This window comes from Heteronotia binoei, chromosome 12 (genome assembly GCF_032191835.1).
Source record: "Heteronotia binoei isolate CCM8104 ecotype False Entrance Well chromosome 12, APGP_CSIRO_Hbin_v1, whole genome shotgun sequence".
NCBI classification, from domain to species: Eukaryota; Metazoa; Chordata; class Lepidosauria; order Squamata; family Gekkonidae; genus Heteronotia; species Heteronotia binoei.
Window position 1 is genome coordinate 56,039,931 of NC_083234.1, and position 20,743 is coordinate 56,060,673.

A 20,743-nucleotide genomic window follows, 5' to 3' on the forward strand; every position below is an offset into this window, starting at 1 on the left:
GTTGCAATGCGTAAGGGCTTCAGCACCTGACCCTTCCTCATGGTTAGGGGTTGCAGTACAGATTATGTAAATAACATGTACATAATTGATACAAGATAGAGAATTTAGTTATTTGTTGTTGCTTTCAGAATTAGGTAAGCTTTAAAAAAATAATGTAGATATTTGTTGAGCAACTAGAAATAGCATAACGACTCCACCTCTTACCCTTAAATTGGCCTTCTGGTGAGTTCTGCTGGCCACAGACTCCACTCTGTTTTCTTTCATTGTTTTCTTATTAGTTGGGAAATGGGGCAGGGGAAGTGGGTTGCAGGGAGTCTCTCTTGAGGGGCCAGATATCCCCATAAGGGTTCTGGTTCTATTATGGCCTGGGTTAGAAGTTTTATATAATACATAGTGGAAGTGTAGATCAGAGACAGCAGGCTTCTTGTGGGGGAGGGAAGTTAGGTGGCATCAAATTAGGGGGAGCTGCTATAGCATCATGATTGAGAGTGCGTGAGGTGTGATCTAGGAGGTCACCAGTGCAGATCTGATTGCCATCCCATAGTTATTAGATGGCTCTAGGCAGTTCACTATGTCTCACATCAGTGTCCCCCTGTCCATCTACAATATAGGCTTAATATTACTGGTCTGTCTTAAAGAGGTGCTGTAAGGATTACCAGGGGTTGTTTTGTAGAAAAATAGGTGGTGGAGCTCATTAGCATATGCCACCCCCTCTCACCAGCCAACAGCAACCTGATGCAAGAAAGGAGAGCCCTGGGCAAGCGAGGCCTGCTTGGGCTGGCTAGAGATCCCCCCAGTCAAAGGCCAGCAAGCCACCCACTGCTCAAAATCACATAAGAAGTGAAGAAAGGGTGGCGTGGGCTTCTCCAGAGGTTAATGAGGGCTACTAGGGGTGTGACAAAGCCACTGGTGGCTGGCTGGCTTCCACTCTCCTAATCCAGGGATTGTTATGCAGCTGCACCTACTACTCAATGGACAAGGTATGTGGGGAGGAGGAGGGGGAACCCTCAGAAAGGTTTAGGAGCTGTGCTCCTGTGAGCTCCTGCTGAATTTCAAGGCCTGAGGATTGCAATGAGAGTTCATGGGAAAGTGCTGTGAACACAGCAAATGCTATGGAAATGCTGAACGTTATTATTAGAGCATGCTTCTCCCTTGACCTGCAGGAGCAGAAGGTTTATGTCCAGCACCGTATCCGAGAGAACAAGAAACTAGTATGGGATCTGGTGAGCCGGGGGAATGCATACATCTACCTGGCTGGGTGAGTGCCAAAGAGAGCAAAGAATGAGACCTGAACTTGTCTGTGTATGTTGGGCAAGGTTGCCCAGCCCATGCTGGTCTGAGATAACACCAAATCCTTGAAGATAACACTAGCTGGGTATCTAATCCTTGAAAAATTACCCAGGAAGAGCTAGCTTTGAGTTATACATAAGAGAAATCCTGTGGGATCAAACTTACCAATATCCTGTTCTCCTCCCCTCCAATGCCTAAGAAGGCCCACTAACAGGGACGCAAAGGCCTGCTGTTATCCTTCCCCTCAGCAGTTGGCAGTCAGAGATATACTGCCTCTGAATGTGGTGGCTCTCTTTAGCCATCATGACTAACCACCATTCATCTCATCCCCTTTTAAACACTTCTAAGTGTCAGTGAGTGTCTCTGAAGGCCAAGGGCAGCTTCCTGGGGCTTCCCCACAGCATGGCTACCTCCCTGAGTCACTGCATGGCCCTGTGCCCAGCTTCAAAGGGGCCTCCTACACTGGGAGTCATCTGTCATGTTGATGCAAGCTAATGAACGCTGAGCCAAGCCACAGCCAGCACGCAGCCTGTGGAGCAAGGAGTGGGAGCAAATATTTGGAGCATGAGGCCAGGTGGTGTCAGAGTTCAAAGGGAGTCTTGGCCAGGAATGCTTAAGGATGTGCCATTCAGATCCTGCATTGTTTTCCTGAGGCAGAGGATTCCAGGGGCCCTTAATGTCTCATGACATTCCCCGTGGCATTATTCAGAGGGGGAAATCTTAGGCCTAGCTCCCATGGAGGCAGTGAACTTACACTTGGGCTGTACCACATCAGGATGCAGGGGACTGAATATTCTTCCACAGCAAAAAAAAAAATTAATGTCAGGGGAAAAGATTCTAGCATAGCCCACTGTGCTTGTTCTCTATGTCCAATGTATTTCTTTGTACAGGGAAGCATTTGTTTAGGTGAGCCTTTCCAGACAGTCAAACAGTACAGTACAGACTGTTTTGGAGAGAGCGAGAGTGCTATGCCTTCGTTGAACAGCATCAGAGGGCACTGAAGTGCATTCTAGGTCTTCCTTGAATAGATCAGCCAGAGTGACTAAGTTAATTCTGCTGCAAGGAAGGATATGGAAACAGGAATGGCAGGGGCATAATGTGGCTGGAGCAGTTTTGCCATGTCCCTGATCCACCCTGTTTTGTCTGAGTAGTCAGTCACCAGTGCAGAATAGAAACTCTGGTCTACCCTCTTGTGAACTCATGCTTACCGAAACAGCTGTTCTGGATTAATTAGTGGGGATTACTCAAGGAGCCTTCAGCCTCTTGCTTCAGGGTAAAGTTCCCAGCCCTCAAGGAAAATGACACTGTTAGAGCAAAGGATCCATGAGATCTACAAGGTGGACTACAAAGCAGCATTCAGACATCACTAGAAACTCTGGATTGTTCAGCAAGCGTTGGTTTGCCTACCAGATGCTAAATTAGAAGATCCTTGTTAGAGCACAAGCCCTGGTGCTCCTTTGCCTCCCTACAAGGTGAGATTGTCCCCTTTCTGCCATCTTTGAGGCCTGGCTGCTGCAAACGGATAATGCCACTCCACGGTTTGTGGATTCCTTTGTCACAACAAATTACATGTTAGTTCAAACTGTGGTCACCGACAAGATTCAGTTTGATGCCTGTCAGCAATCTGCAGTTTGTGAGATCATCTGCAGATACTGTAAGGCTGCCAACTCTGGGTTGGGAAATTCCTGGAGATTTGTGTGTGGTGTTTTTGGGCAGGGGAGGGAATTCAGCAAGTATAGTCACCCTCCCAAACAGGCATTTTTTCTAGGGGGATTTATTGCTGTAGTCTGTAATTCTGGGAGGTTTCCAGGCTCACATAGAGGTTGGCAGCCTCAGTCATAACTTACTGGGTTTGACCAAGCCACAGCTTAATAAAAGCTATGGCTGATTGTGATCTCTGAATGCAGCCCAAGGGTCTGGCACTCTCCCTTGTTGTTGGGTGTGTGTGTGTGTGTGCTGAACATGACATTCCTCCCCTCCTGGACAACACTCTGTCCCCCTATGCCATCTTTCTCTTCCAGTTTGGTGTAGTGAAGAGAGCCAATTTGGTGTAGTGGTTAAGTGTGTGGACTCTTATCTGGGAGAACAGGGTTGGATTCCCCACTCCTCCACTTACAGCTGCTGAATGGCCTTAGGTCAGCCATAGATCTCACAGGAGTTGTCCTTGAAAGGGTAGCTGCTGTAAGAGCTCTCTCAGCCCCACCTACCTCACAGGGTGTCTGTTGTGGAGTGGAGGGGGGGGGGGAGGTAAAGGCGATTGTGACCACTCTGAGATTCAGAGTTTAGGGTGGGATATAAATCCAATAACCTTTTCTGCCACTGCAGTATTTGGCTAGCTTACAATTTCTGATTACCTATTGTGTATGTCTTCAGCTATTCCTCTGGATCTGCTTGACAGGATCCTCCCAAGTAATGAGTCTATTGTGTGGCATCTCATCCTTGGAACGTGCACTCTTTGTCACAAGCACTGTCAGTCCTCAGTTAATGGCAGACAGAAATCTTGATTCACCTCCCTGTCTCAGGTGGGGAAGACAGGACTGGCCCACCAGGCAAAACAGGTTCTGTTTCATTTTTGGAAATGCAAAGCAGGCTTAGGATACAGGTGGGTGTACCCTTGGCCTGGATGGCAGCTTTCCTCTTGAGCCACCTGGAGGTGTCTTCAGAGGTTGAAAGTTTTAAAAACAAGCAGCTTCAGCCAAGCCAAACCAGCAGCTGGGCCATCATCATAAAAGAGCCAGAAGATACCTGAACCATTGAGAAATAATCCAAACCGCTGAATGTTCATCTTCCATGTTTTGTTTTGTAAGTTTCTAGCCCATTTTTGATTACAGAGAGAGAGAGAGAAAGAAGGGGAAATATGGATGAAATTATCTGCCCAAATCATGCTCAGGAAGAGGGCAGCACACTCCTCACCTTCCAGAGTTCTGGAGATTAGTGAAAAAAGGTACCAGGAATGACTGACAAGGCTGTGGTACAAATATTTAATAAAATAAAAATTGCAGTTATTGCTTGCTATTAAACAACTATTTTAGGCATGGACTGCAAAAGATGAGATGGCTGGACAGTGTTACTGATGTAACTAACATGAATTTGAGTGGACTTTGGAGGATGGTGGAGAACAGGAGGGGCTGGCATGACTTGGTCCATGGGGTTGTAAAGAGTCAGACTCAACTTGCGACTGGACAACGACAACAATTTGGGTTTTGCTTTGTCTCCTTGACCTGAAATGCCCCACCCTTCCAAATTCCCGCTAAGGGCCAAATTTCTCTCCCCACTTTTGAAAATAGGCACCACTTTTAATATTATGGCTTGCCTACTCAGAGCCACAAAATGACTGGGGGCTTGTCCACAGTCTCTATTTTTATCCCTTGTAACAATGACCCTTCTCTTTCCAGGAATGCCAAGCAGATGCCAGAGGCAGTGGCAGAAGCTCTGAAGTTTGTTTTCCAGTCAGAAGGAGACCTCTCTGCCTCAGAAGCTGAGGAGTACTTTGCAACCTTGGATCGGACCCACCGTTTCCAGGCTGAGACCTGGTCTTGAGTTGCACAGAGGCCTGGACTGCAAAGGATGCTTCTTACCCAGAGCTGAACAGATGTAGCTAATGTGGGAGTACCATACGCAGACACTGACCAATAAACCTCGGCCCAGGCAATTAGTCTGAGTCACCTCCTGCCCCCCTGACTTTAGACTGTTATGGGAGAGGGGGAATGCTATCTCATTGTATCCGTGGGTGTCTTGTCTAAATTACATCCCTTTCCATGGACTCTGAATAGCCTTTTATTGATTAATGTGTACGATTCTTAAGAGAGAGATCAGATCACAAACTCAGAGGAATTTTTCCTTTTGTTTTTTAAAATAACAAGATCATGGTTCTCGGGTGCTAGACAGCTGACTTTATCATTAAGAACACAATAATTGCTTCTTTAAGTCAGACCAATGTCCGTCTTGACTGGCAATTTGTTTCTATTAGTGGCCAGCTCTAATTGTTTCAGGATCTTCCCTGTTAGGGGGAGTGCTCTTCCAGGGTCTTCTCTCTCTTGCTCTGTATTTTCCCTGCATTTCATCTCACTGTGTGACCTGGTAAAAGTGATGTATACTCTGATGGTTGCAGAGAATGTCAGTAAGATTTTTTCCCTGCATTTCTCATGGTACCATAATTCAGGTTCCCTCCCCCCATGTAACTTGATTGGCAATAGATTTAGGAAAGACCAATGGAAATACTCCATTACTAAGTGCATAATTAACTTGTGAAACTCACTGTCACAGTACAGGGTGGTAGGCTGTAGAAGGAGAAGAAATTCAAGGCCTCTTGATTCCCACATAAAACCTCCAGTTTCAGAGGCAATCTGTCTCTGAAAATAAGTGCAGCATATGTAGTATAATTGCCAAGAGAATATTAAGCTGTGATCTTAGAACTCTGGCTTGAGTCTCACCACTGTCACAAACTCTCTAGGTCAGGGGTGTCTAACTCATTTGTCGTGAGGGCCAGATCTGACACAAATGAGACCTTGTCGAGCCAGGCCATGTGTGTCCCAAAATGTAATGCCAGGTAGCAGAGAGATAATCTTTATAAAGGACACAAATATTTTTTAAAAACTTAAAACATGCTTAAAAGATTAGCACTCTTACATCAAAATCTGGAGACAATGTGCTGTAGCAATCTTGAGTATACTGTTCAGGTGTTCAAGTGTGTATCTGTAAGTTGCAAACCTACTTTTGATTTACTGACATTCATTACAGAAATCTCATGGTCAATGCTCTTAGCCTAAGAAGAAGAATTGCAGATTTATACCCTGTCCCTCTCTCTGAATCAGAAACTCAGAGCAGCTTACAATCTCGTGTATCTTCTCCCCCCCCCCCCGCCCACAACAGACACCCAGTGAAGTGGGTGGGGCTGAGAGGGCTCTCACAGAAGCTGCCGTTTCAAGGACAATCTCTGCCAGAGCTATGGCTAACCCAAGTTCATTCCAGCAGCTGCAAGTGGAGGCGTGGGCAGTCAAACCTGGTTCTCCCAGATAAGAGTCCATGCACTTAACCACTACGCCAAACTGGCTCTCAGACCCAGAGGAAAACATGAAATGGCTGGACATTGCAAGCTTTTGTACAGAAGTTGCTTCCTGTGCTGGTCAGCCAATGGAGAAAATAGAGGCTTTGCTCTGTAGCTTGACAGACAGACAACCTTTATTGGCATATCAAAGATAAAGGTATGTGAAGAGCTAAAAGTTTAAAAATACAGTAAGGCATAAAGAGAATACATCAGTTAATAGTTTCCCTGGTTCGAATTGCAAGCTGAAGGCAACAAGTGACATTAGAGGTTATAAGAGGGTTATAACCAGAAAGTAACCGCTGGACCTTAACTCTGTCAGGAAGGCCATGCTATGTACAAAGAAGGGAATTCAAAAATTTTCCTCGGAACTTAATGTAAAGTGGACAAGTTAATAAAACATGAGAAACAGATTCAATAGCTCCCAAACTACAGGGGCATTGTCTAAGTTCATAGGGAATTTTTTGACATCTTCCGGAGAAGATAGCCAATGACAGTACATTAAATCTGGCCAGCATGAATGCCCTTCTTTGCTGAGAGTCAGTTAGGGAGCAAAAATGGGTAGCTAACTGGCCGGGGAACTCTATAGCTTGATTGAACAAGCTTTGCAAAGCAAGCTGTGATGCAGAAGGAAGCAAGAGAGGGAGAAGGAAGCAGACAACAGTGAGTTGCTCATGGGCCTGATAGGAGCCCTCCAGGAGCCTGATCTGGCCCATGGGCCACATATTTGACACCCCTGCTCTAGGTGAACTTGCACAATCTGCTCTCCGCTGTCTGCCAATCTGCAATCTAAGGCTAATAATACTAGCCTTCCTTACAGGGCTGTTGTAAGGCTTGCCAGGAAGATAATGCTTATGGAGCACTTTGAACAGTGAAAACACTCTTTGAATGTTAAGTATTATCTTCTTGCTGGAGCGCAATGGCAATGGAAGGCTTTCCCCTTCATGCCTTTCCTTGAGGGCATCTCCTTGGTTGCAGGAAACAGGAAGTTGGTTGAGGCATGGGGTGATCTATCTGATGTTCTTACTCTTCTTCCTGTAGCTCAGCTGTTTCAAAGGCACAGGACTCAAAAGGCCAGGGTGCCAGTTTCACACTGGAAATAATGCATTGGCTATTTGGGTAGCCTTGAGCTAATTAGTTTACTGGTGCGAAGGTGGCAGCAGAAGTTTGTTGGGCGGACTCAGTCATTTAGCCCAAGGTTGAGCATTTCTGATGGTGTCTCCAGTATCTTGCTGCAGCCAGTTCTGAACCTGAATCAGCATGTGCTTGGTGCCTCTGGCCACCTTCATTAGGACAAGATGAGTGGGATGACCAGCTGAGCCACTCTTTCCTGATCTACCAAGCCTGTCCCGTTGAGCAAGAAGTCAAGAAAGCCTGGGAGATGAGTCAGTATGGTGACCCCATTCCCATCATGGCTGGTGTCAACAAGACCAGCTGCTGCCTTGGGCAAGGGAAGGGAAGTGACTGGCTGGTTTGGGCTGGCCATTACTCTGGCAGGAATAGATAAGGAAGCAGAAGTCGGGGTAAGAATGTGACAACAGCCCAGCTGGATCAGAGCAAAAGTTCCCTGTAGTCCAGCATCCTGTTTGCACCTGTGGCAAACTAGTTTATCATCATCACTGTGACAGTGTCCACCCCACCCATTTCCTGGAAATAGCACTCAGGGTGGTTTGCAAAGAAGTTGCAAAAACAACAATAAGCAAAAACAAAAAGTAAACATCCTTGCATTAAAATTAATTATACTAGATAGCAATAAAACAGCAGAAACAATAAAGAAGCAACAAATTATCGAAGCTGACAAAGTAAAATCTTCTGTATTGTCTTTGTAAGCTCACAGGGGGAGTGTGACGGCACTAGCCTTTCTCCTGAGGTTCTCAGTGTCTGGTATTCAGGAGTCTTTATGCAGTCTTTATGCAGGGCAGTTCTTTTTAATTGTTGTCCTTACTAATGAGCTGTTGCTCTTTTATAAATGTAAGCAAGTCATCACAACACATTTATATAGATATTTATGCCCTGCTTTTCTCTCCAGTGAGTACCTAAAGTAGCTTACAACCTTGTTCTATCCTCTTCATTTCATCCATGTAATAACAACCCCGTAATGTAGGTTAGGCTGAGAGAGGATGACTGGCATAAGGCCACCCATGGCACAGTGGACACTTGGACCTGGAGCTTCTTGATCATCACTCAGCATTCTAACCACTGCACCATACAGGCCAGTGTGAAAGTTCTGATTCTTTTGCTCATCAGAACCTCTTACAATTTGAAGTAAAAAGATGTCTCTTCCCTTTCCTAAGTTCTAGCACCATTGAGAGAGGCAGAGAAAGAAAGAAATCTCTATCTACTCTCCCTGCTCCATAATTCTGTAAATCTCCTGTCTCTCCCCTACCCTTAGCTGTCTGTCTCTCTAAATGGAAATATTCCAAACTTCTCAGGCTGTCCTCATAGGGAAGGTGCTGCATCCCCTAGATCAGTGGTGTCAAACATATGGCCAGGGGCTGAATCAGGCCCCCGGAGGGCTCCTATCAGGCCCACAAGCAACTCACTGTCACCTTTCTTCTCCCTCTCTTGTTTCCTTCTGTATCACAGCTTGCTTTGCCAGACTTGCTCAGTCACACAGGAGCTACGGAGCAAAGCTCCTCCCTTGGGGAGGAAGTGGGGGAAGGACAGCTAGCTTTGCCAGGCTCTCTCAATTGCACAGCAGAGTTGCTGAGCCAAGCCTCTCATCCTTCTGTTGGCTGAGGCTCAGCAAGCCAGGGAGGTGGATTAGGCTGAGTGTGTGTGTCTGTGTCATTTATAAAGTTTATATCTCCCTGACCTGGCATATTTTATGACACACATGGCCTGGCCCGACAAGGTCAAGATCCAGCCCTCATAGCAAATGAGTTTGACATCCCTGCCCTAGATCACCGCATCTTTTCCTTACTACAGTATCAAGATGAGTATGAAGCTGCCTTATACTGAATCAGACCCTTGGTCCATCAAAGTCAGTATTGTCTACTCAGACTGGCAGCAGCTCTCCAGGGTCTCAAGCTGAGGTTTTTCACACTTACTTGCCTGGACCCTTTGTAGTTGGGAGATGCTGAGGATTGAACCTGGGACCTTCTACTTACCAAGCAGATGCTCTACCACTGAGCCACCGTCCCTCCCCAATAATTGTGCAGGGCTGCAAATATGTAGTTTGTGTAATGGGTTTCTATAGGAGTGCTGATGCTAACACACACTGGAGCTCTCCCCCAGCCAGCAGAAACCATGATCAGAGCATTCTCATATGCCAAGCCCAGCCATATCCGTGAAAAGCCTGTGACTCAGTGGACAGAGCAGCTGCTTTGCATGCAGAGAAATTTTCCTGGTATCTCTGTTGCCAATCCAAAGAGATGGCACTGAGCTCAAGGGACCAGTGATCTGACTCAGTACAAGATGGCTTTGTGTGTATTTAAGGTTCACAGACAATCCCCCAGCATCTCTGGCTGAAAGGGACTCTGGTAGCTGGTGTTGCAAAATACTTTCCTCTGCTTGACCTCCTGGAAAGCTGCTGCCCATGGGAGCAAAAAAAAATACAGAGGCAGATGAACTACAGCTGTCTAACTCAGCACGAGTGGCTTCTTTTGTTCTGCGTAACAAATGGGTTCTGGGTTCAAAGGTTTCCTCCTCTCCTTCAGAAACATTTTTTTTTTAAGTTTGGATTCTGGTTGTGACCCACACAATGCAGTCACTCATGCTTTCCAGTGTTTATTTTAAAACACATAGACCTGGTTTGTGGGTGAGAGAGACTGGAGTGAAGGGAACACCGCCTGGTGCAAGAATCTCTGTCCAAAGGTTGACCTAGTGGCTGATAAGATGAAAAGAGGCAAACCTGTGGCCCAGGAAGGACTTACCTGCTGAGCCAGCCCCACCCCCTGGGCCGTGACAGGCCTTGGATTGGCAGCTGCCTTGGTCTGGGCTGAGTTCCTGCTTTGATTCACGCAGAGTCTTGCAAGTTGATAAACCAGCCCAGCCACAGTCAGAGCTGTTCACTTGTTGAGCTGGGAAGGTACAAAGGCACAATCTGGAGAGCCAGCAGCTGAGAGGAGGCCGAGCCCAGAGTGTGCGCCGCAGGGACCCACCAATGCAGGTGAATGAAGGCTGTTCCTGGATTAGGGAAGAACAAACGTACCAGGTCTGCTTTGTCTCCTCAAACATCTTGTGAAACGGATCCTGGCCCTGCTTCCAGCTGTAGGATTTCCAAGGCAGATGACATGGGAACAGGTTGGGTACCGTGTGTTTCCTGGGCTTTGAGCAGTGGGGGGACATTATGGCTAAAAAACAGCAGGACTGTAGGGCTGCACAGATGCCAGTTATTTTCTTGATACAGAAGCTGAGAGCTCAATGGCCAGGACCCCCCTGGAGTCAGGAAGAGCTCTTATATTAGTGCCAGCTCTTTTGTGTGACCCAGAGATGGAAGAGGTCTGCTTGAATGTGTCCCTTCCTGGCACCCTTAGCCTGACTGTAGCATCGGACATGGAACAGAAAGATAGCACTCCTATGGATGCCAAGTCTGCTGAGGACAGAGTTGCTGCTGACGATCCAACAGGAGAGATAAAAGAATCAGTACAGACACAATGTAAGGGAAGTGTCTCTTGGAAAGACCAGCCCACGGACTTGGAAAGCATGGCGGAGAACCTGAGCCACAGTCAGAGAGAGGCTGAGGAGAGGAATCCAGAGCAACCTCCGGTAAGTCCTGAAGTGTCTCTTGCTGCCTGCCGCCCTGGAGAGGGTTGGCTGCCTGCTACAGCCCCACAGGAAGAGGAGGAAGTGGTGCTTGCTCCCCTTGCAGTGACGGAAGGGAGCTATAGCATCAAAGTTGAGCAAGAGCTTCCTTCTGTGGAAAATGTCATAGAGATGGAAAATGATTGCCTGTTGGAAACCAGAGGCTGGGCCCTCAGCAGAGGAGACACGGGGACCATAGCACAAGCCTGCTGCATCCAGACAGAGGACGACAGTGTTGACGAACAGGAATGCCCCATTTGCACAGAACTGTACGACCAAGACAAACGCAGGCCAGCCTTGCTGAACTGCAGCCATGTGCTCTGTGGCCAGTGCCTGCGCTCCATCATGGAGGCATCCAGCGCTGCTGACATTGGACGCGTGCGCTGCCCCATCTGCCGCCAAAAGACCCCCATGATGGAGTGGGAGATCTGTAAGCTGCAAGAGGAGCTGCTATTGATGAGTGCAGAGCAGGGCCCAGCCGTGGCACCTCCAACTTTCACTGCCCTCCCAGCCCGGCGTCCAGGGGTCTGGGGAGGCTTGGAGCACCACTTCCAGGTCCGCTTCCATACCACCCGCATGGTCGGCTTCCTGCCCTGCCTCCGCTACCCTCCTTCCTTTATCAGACGTCTAGCCCACCTGGAGCGCCGTTGCCGTTGGTGTTACCGCTTAGCATTGGTGGGACTGCTCATCTCCGAGATGCTGAGCCTCTTACTCGTCTTCCTGCCCATTGTTTTGCTGCTGTTGCTCTTCCTTATTCTGGACAAATAGAGTTTAAACTAGACTCTTAGCTGAGATGAAGGAACAGGGGATGGCTCTGTAAGCTCTGTAAGCTTGACTGTCATGAACAGCTCTGGAGTTCATTCATGAGTCGTCTCCCATCCTTTTGCCGAAGTGAGACAAACTGCACTTACCACTATCTAACACCCTGGTGGTGTTAGGGGATGCCCACCTTCCCTCCCCCACCCCCTATAATGCAGAGGTAGAGTTGGTGGCTCCCTGGCAGGTTAAAGTTTCTTGAAGTGTGAGCACTGTAAAGTTAGCTCAGAGTTCCAGCTTAGCGTCTCTCCTTCTTTGGCTGTTTGATAGGTGAGAAGTTTTCATCTTAACAGCAAGTACCTGGATGCACATTAGCTGCAGGTCAGCAGTTGGTGCTCACAACCCGTCTTGCTGCTCGGTGGGAGGAGCAGTTACAGAATGTCAACAGTCAGTCGCACTATGAAGGACTCAGAGGGTTGGTTTAGCTGAGCATTACCAACAGCCCAAGGAGGCAACGTGTGAGGGATGCAGGGCCAAGGAAAGAGAATGTGGATTTTTGGGATGCAGGGTGGGGGAATCATAGTGTCTAGAAGCCTTTGCCCTACAGGCTGCTAGGCAATAGTTACCTGATGCTGCTAGTCCTCAAGTTAATGCTGTTGCCAGAAGCAAAGGCCCTTTTCCTGTGTTATCACTGAGACTGAATTCTGTTGGCTTGAGTGAAGCCTAAAATAATCTTAAAATACCTTACTAGCACTTCTGGTGGTGGTTTGAATGCAAGCTCTCAAATTAAAACCTGTGTTTGTACAAAGAGATCTAGATTGTCTGCAGTGTGTCACGTTCAGGGTAGGGGCACAGAGGAAAGGAAGGGCTGGTCCCGCTTCCTCCACACAATGCTAGACGTGTTGCAATTCTGGCGTTTGGTTTCTCAAATGAGAGAGGGGCCTGACTTTCAGCTCTGCCAACAGATCACTCCTAACGGAGCTTGATTTCTATTCTTGGTTTATGGGGGTGGGGTATTGCAAATTCTCAGATGTGAGGAGAAATCACTCTGCACATGCTCAGATACCTTATGCCCAGTTTTGTGTCATGTGAACCCCTTAGCTTCCCCCATCAAAGGAAGAACACCCTACCCCCTTGTTCAGGCCAGACCAGAACAGCCCAGGTTAGCAACCTTAATTTTTTCCTTTTCCAGACTAGCTGCAGGAGCCCTGTCTTCATTTGTAGCTGATCACTAGTGAGGAATTGGCCCAAGAGTGTTTGGCCCAAGAGGTCATGTAGCAGTCTTCCCTGGCAGAGCTAGGGTTTGAACCTGGGCCTCCCAGATCTTAGGCTGACACTCAAATCATGACACTACTCAATATAACTTGTTTCAAAAGAACAGACACAACCAAGAGGGAGGAGGGAGCAGTCCTGTCTGTTACAAAATGTACATAGACAGCTAAGCGGCTGAACAGAACAACCCTGTAGAGAGCATCTGGAGAAAATAAGTGACTAAAAACAATGTTGGGAGTCTGCTATAACTCACCAAGTCAAGAAGAGAACATGGATGATATTTTCCTGAGGCAAAAACATGTGAGATTTCCAGGAGAGATTTCCAGGAGAGGAAAAGGCAACTCACTCTGCACATGACCAAATGCCTTCTCTCTTCTTGCTATGTCATGCAAGGGTCTTACCTTGCAGTAAGTCCTGTCAGCCCTACACCATACTCTGTGACCAAGATTGAAAGCAGAGATTTCCATGGTTTGTTCACCAGAGCAAGGGGGGAGCGAAGTGGCAGTAGAATGGACATCATCCCCAGGAGCTGCAGACACACATGCCTGGCAAAATGCATTTCAGGCTTCCAGCAGTGTTTCAGCATGACTCAGCTAAGAATCAGATGTCCTCTGCCTTAGCAGAACAGCAGCTAATACTGGAAGAGAAAGAAGAGGAAATTGCAGACTTGCTAGTGGGATGGTAATGTAAAAAATCAGCAGAGGCAAGGTTCTCTTTTGGTGCCGTCATAGAGTCAAATTGGTCAACGTATGGCTGGATTTCCCCAGGTTTCTGCTAGCTGAAGCACTATTCCATTTCCTGAAATGTTGTGCTTTCTGCATGAGTTCAGGGCATGCCTCTTCCTAAGAAAGAGTGCCAGTTCAGAATATTGATTCGTACAGAGATGCAACAAGCATCCTCATTTGGGAGTAGGAAACACTCTTGGGCATCAGCAGCAGGAGTAGCTGAATGACCCAATGCAGAGATAGAGCAAAATTCCATCCACAGATAGAGTGCATAGCTGCTTAGAAGGAACACTAGGATAATGGATAGCTGCTTAGAAGGAACACTAGGATAATGGATAATGCATAATGCAGAGGCACAGTGGGCAGCCTCCTTTGAGGGTGACCAGTTTTGGCTCCCAGGGACCTTTATATTTTGCTGCACAGAGTTTGGGAATTATGGGCCTATGCACAGCCAGCCAATCAATACTGTGTGAGCACATGCAGCCATAGCATAACGTTATAATGTATATATAATGTATTATAATGTAATAATCCCTATGGCGAAAGGATATGATCTGAGATGTTCTTTACATGCCAGTATATAAGGAAAAGGAGACCTTCATCTTCTGAAAGGCCATCTTTTTCCATGTATCTCTAACAGGCTGCACATTGGCTCATGTGTTTATGTACAATGCACTGTAAATCTTTGAAAGTCAGTTATTATGAAACACACTGAAACTCAAGGGCTGACCTCTGGGAAGCCCCTAATCGGGAAACAACCCTTTCTGATTGTATGGCTGAAGCATCTAATATTAAAAGATACACATCCTCCACATGCAGAGGCTCCATTTAGCTATCAACCAACAGCCATTAATGGCCTTGTCTTCTGCAAATCTAATACCCTTTTAAAGCTGTATGAGCTAGTGGAAAGTGTTGTGTTATCCTGTGGCAGTGAGTTCCATACATTAATCATGCATTGCGTGCAAGAGTCTCTCTTCTTATCCATCCTAATCCCTACTGCAAATTGAGTTTGTTGCTGTTCTGAAAGGGGGGGGGGAGGAGTGGAATTCCTAACAGCACCCTTTTATGAACCTCTCCTGTAGTTTCCTTGTCCCACACCAGACTTTTCCCTAAACGATAATGCTCCAATCATCTTAGCCATTCCTCATAAGAAGAGTGCTTCCATGCTTTGCCCTTCCTCAGCTCTATGGTATTGTTTGGAAAGCAGATGACCAGAATTATACACTACCTTCCAAAAACGTGGCCACCACACCACAGGTTTATATGCTCTGATGCTGCCAGTTTTATTCTCCATCCCTTTGCTAAAAAATGCCTAACCTTGAACCAGGCTTTCTCACTCATTATGTGTTAAAGCCCAATACACCTCCAGGAATAATTCTGCAAAAAAAAAAAATTAAAATAAAATAAAATAAAAACAGCTTACTGGAGGAAGAATGAGCATGGACGGCCAGAGAAAGCCTCATCGATAATCTTTTGCTGTTGCTATGCGGAAATGACCTCGTTTAACCACTTTGGGCAGCGGGGGGGGGGCTTCTTGGAGGAAGCTGCCTTTAAAGAACTGCTCTCTCCATAAACATTTTTCAAGGAGAATTTGCCTCTTCCTAGCTCATCTGGGGAGAGGAGCAAACCCCAGGCTTTCATTGTGAATGCCTATATATAGCAAGCCCTTTGGGAGGAGGTGCGGGGGGGGGGGGGGCGGATTGGGGATCTTCTCCGCATCCCCCTAATGCGTTCCGCCAGTTGCTTCAGCAGCCGGAGCCTTCGCTGCGTCCAGACCCTTTGCAGAAACCGCCAGAGGGAGCTGGGCTGGAAAGGTCCACGTGGCCTCACGCGTGTGCGTGAATGTTTCAGAAGGGGGGGGGGAGAGGCGGCCCGATTGGTGCCTGCCTCAGTTGTAACCTGGCAACACGCATGGGCTTTGTGGTACCCACTAGCTAGCCAGTCTGGAGAGGGTAGAGAGGCGGGGAAGACCTTTCGGAGCTGACCGGCCAGCCGGTCAAGGTCTGGAGGAGCCCACGGGCCTCAGTTAAGCTGCATCCCAACCTAAACTGTAACTTGGAATTTTCTTCTTTTTGCTTTTTGTGCAAGCTTGTCAACTAACTAGAAAAGGGGGGGGCACTTTTTATAAGTATTATATTGTTTTAGAGACTGTTATATAAAAAAGGAGGGTCCAACCAGTTAGTTTTTAATCCCTCGTCTTTTTAAAATTTTCAATACTCTTATTTATTGCAGGATACTTAATGGACATCAGTCTGCTATTCTGACGTTTATTACTGTTTTTGTTGTTTTAGCCCAGTGGACACAGGCTGGCAGTCGCTAGGCCTGGGCTTGTGATTCTTTTAATCTGCTAAGGGACATTTCCATGGTTTTGCATGCTGATTCACTGCCCACTTTCTCTATATTTAGGACTGCTTGCCATTCCATCCTACTGTCTGATGAAGTGTGCTTAGAGCACACGAAAGCTTACATTCTGAATAAAACTTTGTTGGTCTTGAAGGTGCTACTTGACTCTGCTTTTTTCTCCTGCTTCAGACCAACACAGCTGTCCAACTGGATCTATCTAACTAGGGTTGTCAGCCTCCAGGTGGGGCCTAAAGATCTCCCAGAATTCCATCTACAGAGAACAGTTCCTCTTGAGAAAATGGCTGCTTTGGAGGGTGGACTTTAGGGCACCACACCTCCTGAGTTCCCTCCCCCAAGCTCTGCCTTCTCCAGGGTTCACACCCAAATCGTCAGGAATTTCCCAACCCAGAGCTGGCAACTCTAAGTCTAAGCATAATTTTACTCTTCTAAATTAAGGCTGCCAGTTATCTGGAGATTTTGGGGAGGGATCCTGGGGAAGGTGGGGTTTAGGGAGGGAAGGGGCCTCAATTGGATTCTAATGTCATTAACCTGGCCCTCCAAAGCAGCCATTTTCTCCTCCAGGGGAACTGATGTCTATCACCTGGGGATCAGTTGTAATAGTGGGAGATCTCCAGGCAGTATCTGAAGCCTGGCAACCCTGTCTTTTAATATCATTGGATTTAGAAAGGTGGAATTTTGCTTAGGATGGTTTTTTGAGACTTTTTTGCACAGAGCACTATGTCCAGACAGGTCTGCAGTTGGCCGCAAACCCCCATATTTCCAACCCTGACTCTGCTCTTGTCTCGCTCCACCATCCTTCCTCTTGATCCAAAGGTTCCCCACACTCACAAGATTATTTTTTTTTTGCAACTCTACAAATGTAATCCTGTTATCATATAAAGGAAATGAAATGCCCTTTGCTGAAGTGGAATTGATTGCTATAGCTTAGTTTTAGACGAATTTAAAAGAGGATTTAAAAAAAATTAGTGGAGTAGAGGTTTGTGAATGGGTATTTACTATGACAGCCAAATGGAACCTCTATGTTAAAAGGCAGTGTACCTCTGAATGCCTGTTGCTGTGGGTCAGCACCAGGAAGAAACTTTTGGCTTCTGTGCCTTGGGTGTTTGAAAACATCTGTGGAAAACAAGATGCTGAACTAGATGGACCTCTGTGTTGATACAGCAGAGTTCTTCTAATTTTTTTTTTAAGAAGAAGCTATGAGCTGATGGGGGTAGTGCCAGAACTCATTTTTAGTGTCAGCACCTAATTCCCAGGCCATGCATCCTGCAATAAGAGAGTGTGTGATGAATCACCTCAACTTCCTTTACTGGGCCCATCAGCATTGCAAGCAGCACAGGTAACTGTGCTGTGGCCCTTGAATATATACCTTGAATATATCTTAGCGGGGGGGAAAGGCCAGTATTTCAGTAAATTCCTGAAAACGAATGCAACCTGGTAGAGGGCACCGTGCTGGGTGAAAACTGCAAGCAGTTCCACGTAAACAGTTTAATTTGCATATTAATTGGGGGGGGGATGGAGCACATGACCAGAAACCCTTCTCCTGATATCTCTGAGCAGATGCAGAGTGGATTTTGCCCCCACACTAGGCAATCATAGATGAGAGGCAGGGCTTTTTGCTACTGGGCAGAAGAGCCCCAGTACCTCTCATTTTAGACATTGAGCACTGAAACAGTGAGAACTTGATGGGAATGTCCTTAGGCAATTGCCACACCCTTTGGCTCCTCCTCTTCCCACTTTACTGCTTTAGTCATCACCAGCGTTACTAGACTGGATCAGACATCTGGTTGGCTGCTGTGTAAAACAGAGTTCAGGACCAAGTGGACCATTGATCTAATGTTCTTGTTTGTTTCCAGTGGTTGCTATTTGAGGCATACTTGGCTGTCTTGGTTAATAACCATTGACAGACTCTGTCCTTCATAGAATTGTCTCAATCCCCTTTTTTTCAACCAGAGAAACTAGTGTTTGATGCCACATATTATGGCAGTTAAGTTCCATAAACCTACCAGACACTGCATGCAAAGAGCATTTCCTTGGCCCTACCGCCAATCACATTCATTAGGTAACCTCTTGAACTGTTGCAATAAGGAACTCCTTGGCTGGTGCCTGGCTTGCAGTCCTTATGTTCAGGGGACTGCTAAACCTCACGAGTTCCTCTCTCATTCACACTCCTGCCTTTCCACAAGGTTCTCACCACATCACAGGTCACCATCAGCAATTCTGGCACATGAAACACTTCCTGTTTCCATCCTTGTCCTAGGGACAGCGGTGCAGAGCAAACTATGGATGCATCGGGGAGGGGAGGGTGAGTCTGATTGAGCTTTTCCTCCATAGCAACCATGCAAGCACATAAATGAATCAGACTGTAATCCTTGAGTTTCTCAGCTTTTGTTTTTAAAAATGAAACAACCACATTACTAATCTTGGAGGCAATATTGATAATTCTTACCACTTTCAGAATCTGGGAGTAGGAAAAATTCCCCTTTGTTGCCCAGATGTACATTGTCTGAAGCTCTATTTAATGTACAGATCAGCTTTTCATGGTGCAGAATTTGGGTTGCCTTGGCAGAGTTCTGTTCCCAAGCTGGCAGATTTAATCTGATTTCATACAGGGCAACTCTGGCCTCCTGAGCTTGCAGGGCTAGATAATGCTTCATGCACCACAGAACGCATCAGTTATGTTGCACCTCCTTGTCAGGGTTGCCATGCCACCTCAACCCCAGCACAATTTTAACAGTTGAATGGTAGGCATTCACCAGGTGCATATCTCTCTTGCTTGAGCTAAAATCTGGCCAAAAGCTACATTTTGTGGGGATTTTTGCCCACATAGATTATGCACTGTGCTATGTAATTCTGCATTTGCTGACTGTGGAAGGAAGAAAAGGAATGCAGGGCTGGATTTACAAAGAGACTCTGTACAGTGGGCTTTTCTGAGTTTCAGTTATGTCCAAGTGGTGCAACTGAAGCAGAGAACTGCCTAGAAGGCTTCCATGGCCTCAGTCACCCCGCAGCATCATGCTCTGAGAATTTCATCAGGCATAGCTCCCTTATGCTCATAGGGTTCTTCACACGCATGAAGACTAGAAACTTTCTTTCCTTTTAAACTGAGTTGTTTTGGAATGTTGAGCCCAATTTCATGGGTACAGGTACAGGATCCAGCCATAGACCTAAGATCCCAATAAAAATCAGAGGAGCACCTAGGAAAATATTCTAGTATGCATCTTCATCAAATTAGCCTTTGGCCTACATCCCCCTTCTTCGGCCAGCCAGCGTTGTATTTACCAACAGTGGCTTGGGAAACTGGTTTGCCTTCCTGCTACCCCCTCCCCTTTAAAATTGCTCCTATCCTTGGACTGTTTCCTGTTTATGTCCCTCTCTTGCTCATCCCTAGGTATGCAGGTGTGGCTTCTTGCCACTGCCTGCAGGAAACATACTCCTCAAGGATGGTAAGATAATATCTTTATGAGGGCTTGCCAGTGTTTCTGATATGGCAATCAAGCTTTCAGGTTACACATTTTTTTTTCTTCTGGCTGGATATTTTTAAAAATTCAGACATTTTGTGGGAAAGGGCATGATACTAAGCCAAGCCTGCAATTTGATTCAGTCTTGATAATATAAAAGAGGAAGATCTCGCAGACTAATTGAATTAGAACTGGGCCACATGCAAAAAAGAATTCTGCTTGCACAGGCTTGCTGGGGCACCAAAGAACGGTCTTTGCAAGGATGAGACCTAGCAGTTAACACACAGCTCTGATCAGCAGTGCTTAGTGCTGTCTCTTTGCCTTAGATGTCCCCTCTTCCATGGAGATCATGGTGATACCACTAATGGGCTACCTTGCACGCTTGTTGGCAAGATTACTGAGATAATGGATGTGGAGTATTTCAAATGTTCTGCAGATTGGAGTATTAGCTACACAAGAAGAGCCCTGCTAGAGGGCCAAAAGGGTATCTAGCCCAAGATCCTGGTTTGAACCATGGCCAGCCTGATGCTTCCAGGAAGCCCATCAGGAGGACATGAAGAGGACAGCTTTTTGCCCTTAATTGCTGGCTCTGGAGATTCCATTTAGCTATTATGCCTCATAAGCACTGATGGATCACAGCAACGGTCTGTCTGGAATAGCCTGTCCAACAGTGGCTAGCTAGCCAGATGCTGCTTCTCCCCCAACCCACCCCCCGTTATTCTCAGTGCAGTTCTCTGCTGTTTCTCTCCGGCTTCTACCATTCAAAGGCAGCTTTGGGATTAGTATGTGTGCATGGAAGGGTTTCTGGGTCCTATCAGGTTGAAGATGGCTGCTATAAATCACCTGCCCTGAATTGATCCCGATTTAATGGGATGCTTGGCACTGAATCTAGCTCAGCATATTTTCAAGCACTGCCAGTTCCGTAGGGGCAATGTTTGCAAAGCACAAGGACAAAGGATGCTGGCATTGTTGCTGGGATTTGTTGGTGGGGGCAGGCAGAGGAAAGGGAGAAGAAGAGGAGGGTGTCGCCCTTTGGCATATATCCTTTGCAAGCTTGACTGAGCTTGGGTTGCCTGCACTCCTTGCAT

The 20,743-nt window shown here is 46.7% G+C and overlaps 2 protein-coding genes across 3 annotated transcripts in view; both read left to right on the forward strand.

Moving 5' to 3' along the window:
• NDOR1 (NADPH dependent diflavin oxidoreductase 1) overlaps nucleotides 1-5,068 on the forward strand; it is a 31,455-nt gene extending 26,387 nt beyond the window's left edge. For both annotated transcript variants that reach the window (XM_060250554.1, XM_060250555.1), the window contains exons 14-15: nucleotides 1,164-1,258; nucleotides 4,686-5,068. In XM_060250554.1, the coding sequence (XP_060106537.1) occupies nucleotides 1,164-1,258; nucleotides 4,686-4,830 (240 nt within the window). In that variant the 3' untranslated portion in view covers nucleotides 4,831-5,068. The remainder of the gene's footprint in view (nucleotides 1-1,163; nucleotides 1,259-4,685) is intronic.
• Nucleotides 5,069-10,768: 5,700 nt separating this feature from the next.
• LOC132579998 (uncharacterized) lies at nucleotides 10,769-11,873 on the forward strand. Its single transcript, XM_060250606.1, has one exon. The coding sequence runs from the start codon at nucleotides 10,769-10,771 to the stop codon at nucleotides 11,846-11,848; it is 1,080 nt and encodes a 359-aa protein (XP_060106589.1). The 3' UTR covers nucleotides 11,849-11,873.
• The last annotated feature ends 8,870 nt before the right edge of the window (nucleotides 11,874-20,743 follow it).

Coding starts and splice junctions, on each gene's coding strand:
- LOC132579998 (XM_060250606.1), top strand. CDS start 10,769: ATGGAAGAGGTCTGCTTGAATGTGTCCCTTCCTGGCACCCTTAGCCTG.